This window comes from Octopus bimaculoides, chromosome 13 (assembly GCF_046866305.1).
Source record: "Octopus bimaculoides isolate indiv1 chromosome 13, ASM4686630v1, whole genome shotgun sequence".
Taxonomy (NCBI): Eukaryota; Metazoa; Mollusca; class Cephalopoda; order Octopoda; family Octopodidae; genus Octopus; species Octopus bimaculoides.
Window position 1 is genome coordinate 65,589,691 of NC_142940.1, and position 12,500 is coordinate 65,602,190.

Here is a 12,500-nt window from a genome sequence, read left to right on the forward strand (position 1 = left end):
CCTTCTCAGTACAAAGTTTAGAGTGGGTGTTTTGTTGATGTTGCTTTTGTGTGTTGGTCTGCAGTGTTATTCCTGTGTGATTTCATTATGTTGAAGTGGATATTGGAGGAGTTGTGAATTTGGCTGTGTTTAGTGTAGGTTTACTTCCGGTGAGACGGTCATGATTATGTCGTTCGTTTAGAATGGGTGGAGCATTTTTATGATTTTTTATCTTTTTGTTGTTTTTTGTTTTATAAATTTTGTTGTTTCTCCTCCTCCTCCCAGAATGAGATTTCCATATCTGGAAGATCCGATGTTGGTGGGAGTGCAGATAGACCTAGTTTTCGTGTGTGTCCATATGTACATTTGTGTTTGAAAGAGAGGGAGTTAAGTTGAAGACTTCTTGGGTGGCGAATGTTAGTTCTGCACTTGTTGATTTTGGTGCTGCTACTATTGTGTCTGTCCCCTTTGCTGCTGCTGCTGCTGCTGCTGCTGCTTTTACTGCTGTACGCTACACTTGTTAATGGGGCTGTGGTGTTGGCAGTTGTGACTGCGTTCTCCCTCCTGTTTTTTGTTTCGGGCTGGAATCTCGGAAATGGCCTTCAGCACCACACAAGTGACTTATTGACTTTCTTACCTCAACTGCAACTTTTATCTCCACAGCACTAGTCAAGGGGATAAGGTCTAGGATGTTTTCCTCATTCTTCGATTTGGTTTGGAAGAAGATCTCGACTGTGACTCCAAACCAAAGCTCCGTTTTTTCACGTCCAACAGGGTGTCACTGCCCTCCAAAATTAAGACAAGCCAACTGCCACTAGACGATCTTCAGGATCATTGATAACTCAATCGCGACCATTCTGTCTTCATCGGACATGTTTATTGTTTATAGGCTTTCTTCAGTAAAGTGCAGCCATACTGGATTTGTATGCATCAACCCCAGTTCTTACTTTACTCACTGGTACCTATTTAATCGACTTGATAATGATAAAAAGTTGTACTCAGAACGAAAAGAAAAAAAATCCCTAATCTTTCTACCAACCAGTGCTCCTTATCTGGGGCTGTATTAGCCAAGGTGTCTTTTTACATTTAAGCTGTAATTTGAAGGGGATTTGGCTGCCTGTTTTCTAAAAGCAACATCACTCTCTTTTTGTCTCGTATTTCAAGGAATTTACTGTAGTTTAACTCCAAGTTTGCCTTGATCGACAAGCACTATGATTCAAAGTATTCTTGTTGTCACCATCTCATCTTCCTGTATGTAGGAAACCAATGAGAGTATTATCCCTAAACAAGGCGGAGGGTTAGATAAGAGTTAAGTGAGATTTGACTAGAGTTCCTAGCGCGTTAAGAGGCAACATGCACCCATCCTAGTTGGCTTGTATTTCAGAGAAGTAGAGTGGCTTTAATATGAAACTTTGTAGAAAGAATAGCACATCTATTAGTTACCGTAACTATCACCGAACCTAGCAACAACAAAAATAGCAACAGCACATTATCAGAGCTAGTAGAAGAAGCCCCACAACACCACCGTTCTTAGACATGTGCAAAGGGGGTGGCATAGGGGCTGGTGCTGGTGAGTCGATGCGATAAATTATCCATTCGACCATTATGATTTCCTCTGTGAATCGGTAAATCATAAGCAATAAAGATGAAAGAATTCCTTGAAGAAGTTACTGGAAGTTACGACAAAGTAGTCTTTACTGAAATTACCATGATCTTGGTGGAGGAGTAAAATAGAAAGAGACAAAAAAAAAAAAAAGAAACGCGAGTGCGTCCCCCTCCCCGCAAGTACGGACACACATACACACACACAGAGGATTACAAGTACATACGCTAGAAATTGGACTATAAAAAGCGACTGAGAGAGACAAAGACATTTTTTGCGATCTATCTACAAGAAAAGAATCTTATTTTAACTCCCCTTTTCACGCTCACTTTCTTTATAATACATACATACATGCATACAAACATACATACATACACAAATACATTATATATATATATATATATATATATATATATATATATATATATATATATATATATATATATATATATATATATTCATGCACATGTATATATTTATAGATATACTTAAACACTCACGTGTGTGTGCATATTTGAGCGTGTGTATATACATATATTTATACACACACATACATATACATATGCATATACATACATACAGGCATACTTGCATACACACATACATACATGCGTGTATACATATGTACATACATACATACATACATACATACATACATGCATGCATACATATATGAAAGCAATCGCATGGCTGAAAGGTATAAAGGAATAAAAGAATATATGTAAACATATATACATGAGTGAGTAGGAATATGTACGTGTGTGTATATACATATATATATATATATATATGCACGTATGCATACATAAATATCTACATACATATATATATATGCACATATTCATACATAAATATATACATACATATATATATATATGCACATATTCATACATAAATATATACATACATATATATATGCACATATTCATACATAAATACATACATACATATATATATGCACATATTCATACATAAATACATACATACATATATATATATACATACACTCACACAAAGACATATACACAAACACACACACACACACACACACACACATATATATATATATATATGTTTGTAAATGTTTGAGAATAACCAAAATTCTTACCTTCTGTATATTCGCGGGAATTCGGGAGAGGATATGTAGTTCTTCTGATCGGAAAAGCTTATTCGGTTATCGATATCCTTACACTGAGCCTCTGCCAAAATGAATGAGAAAATATCTTTGGATTACAGTCGATTCTGCAACATAATTCTACATAAGAGACCATATTAAAAACTTGGTGGATAGAATAATGTTAAAGCTTGTATTCTCGGTCGTTTGCTACGGTTCAGAATATTTGTGATTCGAAGTGGCTTAACAACAAATCTACCGAACCAACGAGAAAATATGTAGTTGCTCCCGACGCCCCTGCTAGAAATGGTAGCGAAATATCTCTCAAACCATAGCCTACTGTTCTGAAAAGAGAGGGCTATTTTGGATAACGTTATCCTGGACACGCAATGATCAAAGATTGGTTGGATAGTTGTAGATGGAATTCGAGCAACAACAACAACAACAACACCATAGTGAAAGCTGTCTCCGCAGTTTCATTTGTTTGAGATGCTGAATATAAATCCTATGTTTGACAGTCTCTTTTAAGAGGCTGTCAAAATTTCGGCTCTTGGCATGCAAATTATTTCACTAAATACACAAAATATATTTTAGAAACTAACTGAGCAAAATCTGTTTAAGACATATGTGGGTCAGTGTGCTTAGTGAATGAATAAATAATTCAGGAACATAAAACAACCCCTATATCTTGTACATCGTATATTCTGTAAGTCTTTGTATTTTTTTATGGTTTTAGTATATGAAATGCAGACTTCTTACTGACAATCATGTTGACCTTGAATGCATAATGAAATAATTATTTAATAATTATATGATTGCTTCTGAATTTAATGTAATTTTCCAATCTAGTAATATTGCTAAATGCAGAAAACTTGAATAAGCATAAGATCTTTGGGAGCTTTTATCGTTATAACTTTCCGATTAAAACATGTAGGCACCAGTCCGGGCAAAAGTTTGCGCGGAAGACTGACAGTTGCCTGTGTCTGGAAGTTTTTACTCACTATTGGTTATCCACAGGAAAAAACTGCCAACAGCTTGGCACCAATATTGCCTCAGGTAATATTTTTATAACACAAAGAGCTGGAATAGATACTGCAGAGCATCTGGCTCGAATATGTAATAGTTCCGTCAACCCGCTGCATCGTTTCCCAAAATTGAATCGTTAAGTCGACCGCGACCGGATTTGAACCCAAATCGTTGAGACTCGGACTACATCTTGCATCTATCCAATCTTCTAACGATTCTGTCAATTTTTCATCTTCCTTTATAACAATCCTTACAACTTATTTAAACTCGTATTGCATTAATAAACTTTCTGTGGTTTATAAGATGGCGATTGGAATTTTATTATCGTACCAGTTCTTTGCAACCTTTATCGCAGCACAATTCATTGGATAAAATACTAAACTACTAAAATACTACAGTGTGCAAGTTATGACTCTACACGAAGACAAACTTTGTCAGCTGAGTTTTATTTGTTATGGCTCAACACAGAGTGAACTAAGGTTAGAGCCTCGTCGTGATAAACTCGCCCTAGAAGAGAGAACAGGCAAACCTTCTTCAAATCATATCCAATACTGAATATAGTTTCCTTACATATAAGGAAAAAAAAACGGGATAGTTAAGGTTGGAATTGCTTTGTTGAAGGACTGAGCCGGAACTAAACAAGAAAAACAACTCCGAACAGGGCACATTTTTATTCGTCGAGCTAATTGTTAAGATTAGTTTTTAAGCCTGAAGGTAATATTGCTTGGATCAGTCTGATGTCTCATTCGGTTGACTGATTACTTTTTCATCCAGAAATAAGAAACATACAAAATATGGAAACAGTTTAAACAATATGGAAACAGTTTAAACAATTTGGAAGAAAAAAAAAATTTCATTTTTAACGTGGAAGCAAACAAAACAGCCAATTTATGTTGCTTATATATAATGTTGGTTATATCCAATTATTATTTATTTGTTTCAGACACTTTTTGTGTTTCACTTTTTTCTCACTCGAAAGAATGCTTTCAGTAGCTGCCCAGACTCAACAGACATTTAGATATAGGCCCTCAGGAATATAATCTGAATTATATGTTTAATGGGGCAATTAACAGAGTCATTCGAGTGCTGGATAGAACGATTTGTATTTATTGAAGCTTTCTGCATTCTATGTCCAAACTCATCTAGCTTAACGTTGTCTTTCATCGTTAGGACATCTCCAAATAAAGGACGTGTTCAAAGCAGTAGATCGGCGAAATTGTTGAAGTATTTGACGAAACAACTTACAATATCAGTGAAATTTCTTTCGTTTTGAGCTGAAATTCTTCTCGTTATAAGGACCTCAGCAAAAGTGAGATCATTGCAGCGGGATTGACGTCAGTGCCAATGTAAAATGCATGAAAAAATGAAGGATGCCTATAAAACAGCAGTAAATTCGCAAAACTAATGAAACAGGAGTACATACGAGCCTTATGGATCCGGATAAAAGCAGTAGAATTCCTATTTGTAATGTAGCACATACTTTTATAACTACTGAACCTCTAGTAAACGCAATGACGATGAGTCTGAATTTTATAGCGATGGTGATGATGATGATGATGATGATAATGATATTGAATGTTTCAAATAAAAAGCACAAGGACAATAGTTTGGTGTCCTGAGTTATTACTAAGGACCCTTGGAATGGTAAAAGGTAAGATGGACCTCAACGGGATTTGAACTGAGAAATGGAAAGAGATACTACTAATTCCTGCATTTTGGTTCGGTAAATTAATGATTCAACAATCAATAACGACAACAACAGCAATAATACTACTACTAATAGGAAATAATAATTAATTAAAGTCATTTGATTTAATTACGAAATAAAAGCGAAACAAATTACTGCTGTCGGATTATACACTTTAAAAAAAATCTTGATTAAAATCTATTTTTATCCTAGACGGCGCCACAGTGTTCATTAATAAAGAATGATTAATTTACAGATCCCCACGGGGAAAACCAATGGTTAATGAACGTTATTTTGGTATAATTCATTATAATCCTTTGTTGCACCGCGACATATCATAACGATGCAACTTTTATCATATTAATGATGACTGTTGTGATGTGAAGCAAATGTATCTGCGGCGGGGGAATTCCACCAGACACAGTTTCTAATAACGCAGAAGCAGTCAGGGGACTTTCGAAGCCACATCACCGTATTTAGGTTTTTAACGTACAGAAATAAATGATGAACATGTATTGATTGAATTTGATGATTAAGATATTACATGTTTTTAAGATATCGCACGAAGTTACACGTTGTGATATGCTGTGGTTCCAGCATAGATGGACTACATCACACACATATACAAAACTTTATAATTAAGATATATCCGTGCATATTTACAAACACACACACACACACGCACGCACGCACACAAACACATACGTAAATACTTTCATATTTATGTGTACGTGTATGTATACATACATATATAATGTATATACGAAAGATATACCACATACTCAGCGGTAAATAGGTAATGCTGCAATGGACTGTGATGCCTCGCCATCGTTAGAATAAATACCGAACGTACTAAACTTTTAAAGGCAGTGCCCCATCATGGAAGAACAGTATGCCTTTTTCGGTCACCAGAGTTACGGTTTTTCTGCATGTAGACTTGATAGTAACTTAGTAAACTTTGTAAATGACTTTGTTCATTTAGCAAGAGTTTCGGTCTGATATTTTGCGGTGGAAGAGTCAACCTTTTCCGAGAGATTAGCTTAATGACCGTTTTTTTTCTTCCGTATACAGTATTTGAAGGAGCAATTTTCGGTAAACACAGTGGATATGAATCATACCTTAGGCGAAGTTTTTTGGAATTGGTGGAGTACCTGACAAAAGGCTTTCTACCCTCTACATTCTGAGTCCAAATTATGTCGAGCATAAATTTATCGTACAATCCTCCAGTGTTAATAATACAAAATAACCAACATTTACGATCACATACATACACCTACCTTTTTTCTCTGAATAGAATGTCGCCAGCAACGCGTTGCTTCTGTTTGATTTCTTTAGTTGAAGCACTACATATACACTCCAGCTCGAAGATACAAACGTCAGAGTCTGATTGCCACATTTTTTCCCCAAAAGTTCTGCATTTGTAGTTGTTCCTGTAAGTTTGTAAAGGAAGAAAAATAAATAAAATGGTATCAAACAGGAATAAATGATGCATGCAAATATTAAAAAGAATTATTTTATTAACGACTTCAGCTGTGATATTTTCCTTCTCTTCTACTATTTTCAGGTTCACTTAATTAAGAATATTATCACTTTTCTTCAATCATTTTTGCCAAATAATACACTCCTTTTGTAGGCAACAGTTTTTATAGCGCAAAACATGATTAGTGAACGAAATACAACTAAAAAAAAAAACAAAACAACAAAATAAAACCACAAAAGATGAAAAAAACCTGAAGTTATTTTCAAAATATTTAATCTGGTAGCAAAATAGAAAATGTTGCAATTCATCAAATTGTAAAATATATAAAAATGTTTAGCAAACCAGAAAGGGGGAAAATGCCAATCAAGCAGCAGTAGAGAAATTAGATAGTTACAAGTAGGAGCCGACCAGTTTGAGGCAACGACGACCTGATCACGTTCACATTCTCGGAGAACACCTTGAGCACACTTCGAATTTCTTCATCGATTTGGTGTTGGACAAGTAAGTTTTAAATGCTTCAGATGATGGTAATTTTAAAAATAGATGACGATGTGTTCACCACCTTTTTTAATATCGACTCCACTTTTCATTATATAATGTGTAATATATTGTGGATGTGAGTGGGGGGAGGCGATATTGCTATATTTTTATTTTTAAAGTTACGATTATTTGAAACATTTAAGTCTCTGACGATGAAGAAATTTTTAATCTACTTCGCCTTCTCAGAAGAGAGTGAGCAAAAAATTTACCTATTTCGGTGTAGATTAGTTCTGAGGTATGGAAACAACTGTGCTAATGCATTCCTTGTTTCTGTCTAGCAGCTGTCATTATACCGTACGCCATGGGAAAGAGAGTTGCCAGATCCAAGCTGTAAGGCTGATGCAGACCACTGACCAGCCTAATTTGTTAATTTTTGATTTGTTGTTCAAGAAGTAAGTGATCATGCATTGCCGTGATAAATAAAAATCGTTTCCTGATTCTTGTCCTTTCTCTTAATGGATTTTCTAAATTTTTGAGTGTGTAAATGAACCACTCGCTTTTCAAAGGTCAGCCAGGTTCCAAAACAGCAAGAAGAATGCGTTCATGTCATGTTTAAAAAACAGTCGCAGTGACTTTCTATGCAAATCGCTGATTCTTGAACTCTCTAAGCCCTGAAAAATGTGTTACCATGCCGGGAGATAAGATTTCGTTTCTGGCACATAAAAATACGGCAACGTTGCATGATTTTCACCCAGTCGGAAAAACGTGCTTTTATTGGTTTCAAACAACTTTCAGCATAATAGAGGAAATGTCCATTCTTCTATCCCTCGAATCAAGTGCCAACGCCGGAGGTACTCCCTTTGTACACATTTTCCGATATCCAAAAACTCCCGCCATCTTCTGTAATGTGTTCTGACTACAGTGTAGTTGTGGCAGCAAGCTTAAAGCTTGTGACTCGTATGTCCTCGCGGGCCAATTCGGCTTTTCTCTGGCAGTTCATGTCAGTAGTCGCCGCATTCGATGGTCTAGCACAATATGGTCTTTCTGCAATACTTTGTTGCCACTTTTTAACACTTCATGCGTCTTCTATGCACATTGCGCTTGCAAGTGGTGGCGTTTCTCTAACCTATTCTTGCTAGAGTGCATAGAAGTGGTCGGAAACAAGTCTGTCTGTCTATCTATCTATCTATCTGTCCGTCCGTCCATCCGTCTGTCTGTGTATCTATCTATCTATCTATCTATCTATCTATCTATCTATCTATCTATCTATCTATCTATCTATCTATTTATCTATCTATCTATCTATCTGCCTGTCTGTCTGTCTACATACATACGTATGTGTATAAGTTTAATTAAAAAACACGATTGTGTTCCAGTTTTACCAATTTACTTTAGACTTTTTTTTACGATGTTTTTATAAAATTTACAATTTAAATAACGATGACTTTGAAATATTCAGACATACATATGCATGCATACCCACACACATCTATATAAATATATACATATATACACATATATACATACATACATACACACACACACACATACATACCCACACATACACCTACACACATGTATGTCTATAAAAAAAGGGGGAGATTGGGTTTTCAACCCGGCAGCCTATAAGGCCCAGCAGTTTGCCTTTTATTTTCTCAATGATTAGTTTGGGTGACTTACACCCACCTTTTTCACTACTTCCTTCCATCTCCGTTCATATACTTTCGCTGACAGGGTTCTCTTTTCCAGCCCTATCTTGCTCTTCAGATGATATCTGAAGTAGAACAGCAATCCAGGGCCGGATATGTAGGACCCTGTCACGATACCTTCCATTCTCGTTCTCCATATACACTCTTTCAATACTGCTACCGTACAGAGAAAACAAGCCTCACCTTCCTTTGATAGTCCAGTTGGCGGTATCATCTTTATCATAGACTCAGCCGACAGCTGTACTCGTCCCAGATGCGACAACACGTGTTCTACATAAACCATCAAGCCGGAGAGCTTCCGACAATGTACGAGAGCGTGCTGGACAGTTCCACTGTCCTGCTCGCATCTTGGACATGTCGGTGGCACTGCTAAACCGTGCCTGGATAACTTTTCGCGAACAGGTACAGCATTCCTGTAACTCTGCCAAGTCAGAGATTTTTGGAAATTATCCAAGTACTCTGGCTTGAAGGTCTTACGAAACAGGTTGGCGAGTTGGTTCTCGTCGAACCCCAGAGCCCCTCCTAAGACGTCATCGTTTCCCTCCTCCACTAGCCCTCTGTAGAATACCGAGGTGGTATTCCCGCAGCCAGCCTTGCCCGTCTTGTGGATAGACCAGAGTGCCTGGCGGCACTCCTTCTGCCATAAAGTCAAATTACGTCTTTTAATGAGACCGGGTTTAAATCGTTCCAGCGAGGCCGGTCGCGGCAAGAACTCCTCCGCCAACGGACTCCACACCTTATCACCCTCCAGGTGGCACCAGAGATGTCTCAGCCTCAACGCATGTCTGCGTATCATTAGCCAGGGCATCCCCAAACCACCCTTTAGCGGTTCCTGGCAGCATACGGAGCGCCTCACAAGTGGCTTTCCCCCCCCTCCACAAAAAGCGGAAGAGGAGTCGTACCAGCTTGTTTAGCCAAAAATCGGGGCAAGGCACAACGGACAGGCGGTAGGTGATTACAGATGCTATAAACATCTGCACCACCTCCGCTCTACCCTTCAAGGACAGAGACCGCCCGGACCACTTCCGGACTATGGCCTCCACCTTGTTTACTACCTCGCTCCAATTCTTCTCCGTCTGTGAGTCTGAACCGAACCAGACTCCAAGCAACTTAACAGGACCATCTGTCCAGTGTCCAATGACACTGGACGATAACGGCCTGTTCCTCCAGGTGCCGAGGCGCAGACCGATGGACTTGTCCTTGTTAACTTTTGCTCCTGCCACCGCTTCGTATCTTCGGAGAGCATCTTCTACTCGAGGTAGTTGTGCTTCCTCAGACACGATGAGAGTGACGTCGTCCGCATACGCAGAAGTAAACTTACCGCATCCGTGTGACCAAACAAACACTCAGTCAAGCGACGTTAGCGGAATGACAAGCTCATTTATCGATTCTGTGCTTCCGAATGTGGGAAATTGCACAAAACATAAAATGTAAGAGGGAAAATGATAGCAATTTATGTGTAAGGCATAAAGAAGAAAGGATTGCAAAATATTCGGTGGATTTGAAAAGTATTTAATGTCTATTTTCTTTTTACTAGAATTACGTTCATTTTTTTGCACTTTGAAAAAAAATATATAAAAAAAAGGCTCAGTCGGTTTTGCCACCCCCTCGTAAAAACAATATACACAGTCAAATATATTTTTGTTCTGAATTCATCTCATTCCCGTTTCCATTTACTGTTTGTATTAATGGTGTATGTATGAATATATGTTCAATACCTTGGGCAAATATCGTTTTCTATAGACGCGAATCAACCGAAGCCACAGAAATATTTTGTTTGTGAGTGAATTGAGTAGATGCAAACGGTAAGAAAGCCAATTGAGTAAATTGTACTTGTGTATATGTATGTATGTATGCATGTATGTATACATATATCTGTACGTGTTTTTGCTTATATGTATGTATGTGTGTATGTGTATATATATATATATATATATATATATATATATTCACACACACACACACACTAAAAACTTCATTCCCCTCCCCTCTTTCTAATAGTATTTTTCTTCTATCTGCTATGTTTCCTTATTTGCGGTTACTTTTCCTCTCTGAAAACAAGGGTATATATATTTCGGGCTTATTGTCTTAAAAATATAATACCTAGAAAGACTTTTATGGATTATTTATCAATATTTTCTTTACTTGGTGTAAGGATTCGATTTCTTTAAAAAATGTTTTAGAGGAAAGAAAAGAAAGGATAAAAAAGAAGAGGAAGCAGAAGAAAGAAAAAGAAATAATAGCAAAATATGCTGAAAGGAAGGGAGATGAAGAAGAAAAAGGGTTACAACAATGTTAGTAGGAAGGGCATTTTATGTATCTTTTCTTTCTTCTTGTCTTGACTTGAATTGCCTGTCTGCTGAGCTATTGCACGATTTGTAAGCAGTAAAGCAGGAAAATTGGGCACTTTCTATGAAAATCACTGCCATTTTTCTGACAAAGAGAAGCTGGAGTTGCTGTCAGGATTGAAAAAAGATGAGGATACATTCAGCTTAATGTTTGCCGTTGCGTCATGAGGAGCAATGCATAATCACACGCAGCCATGATATATACACATACAATGACGTATACGTCGAATGACATATACACGCAACAATGATATATACATAGAATGATATATACACGCATGTTCTGCTACTGACATACTATTCACAGCTGTATGGAAATTCACATTTCATGGAAACATAAAATACACGTGCACATTAAACTATCCTTCATCTTAAACATCTACACTTATAGAACAAAATCAGCACCTATATCCTCCAATATAAATGCAATATATACATATGTATATTATCTACGTAAATCTAGAAATGTTAATAAGCTAAAATGTTCAATGAATCTACACAAATATAAAGCAAACACGCAAAAATGAAACGCACCATAAAAACTATACACTCTCCGTACGTTCGTGCGTGTGTCTTTTCTTTTATGTAATTACGCAAACACACATACACACGCTTTCTTTCTTTCTCTCTCTCTCTCTCTCACACTTGTATATAAACTTTGCACACACATTGTGTGCTCGTGTGTGCGCGCATGTGTGTGTATTATGGTTAATAAAAGTGCTTATATTCATTAAAATAATTAACATTTTCCTGGCACTCACAAGAATTTCTTGAAACTTCTGAAACGCCATTTCTGGACTGGCGAACAGATTAACAAAATATCGTAAGATTTCATTAGCCACAACTAGAAGCAAATCTCCAACACTAAGCATGAATATCACTTTCGGCTCAGAAACCACTTCCGCTATTAACTTCGCAAGCTATTTCGTCTCCAAAATTCACTAAGCAGACTAACCCGGCGGCTTTGTTGTCTCTGCTTGTAGCTACCTAACTGAAATCTACGTGTACAGAGATAAATTACCAACAGCACTTCTTTCTCTAGACATATTAAATATACCAAATTTGTCGAAAATT

The 12,500-nt window shown here is 37.1% G+C and overlaps 1 protein-coding gene across 1 annotated transcript in view; it reads right to left on the reverse strand.

Moving 5' to 3' along the window:
• LOC149132937 (CUB and zona pellucida-like domain-containing protein 1) overlaps positions 1-12,500 on the reverse strand; it is a 29,765-nt gene that overhangs the window by 13,783 nt on the left and 3,482 nt on the right. The window contains exons 3-4 of the mRNA XM_089361317.1: positions 6,687-6,839; positions 2,691-2,781 (exon numbers count right to left, since the gene is read on the reverse strand). Of these exons, the coding sequence (XP_089217443.1) occupies positions 2,691-2,781; positions 6,687-6,839 (244 nt within the window). The remainder of the gene's footprint in view (positions 1-2,690; positions 2,782-6,686; positions 6,840-12,500) is intronic.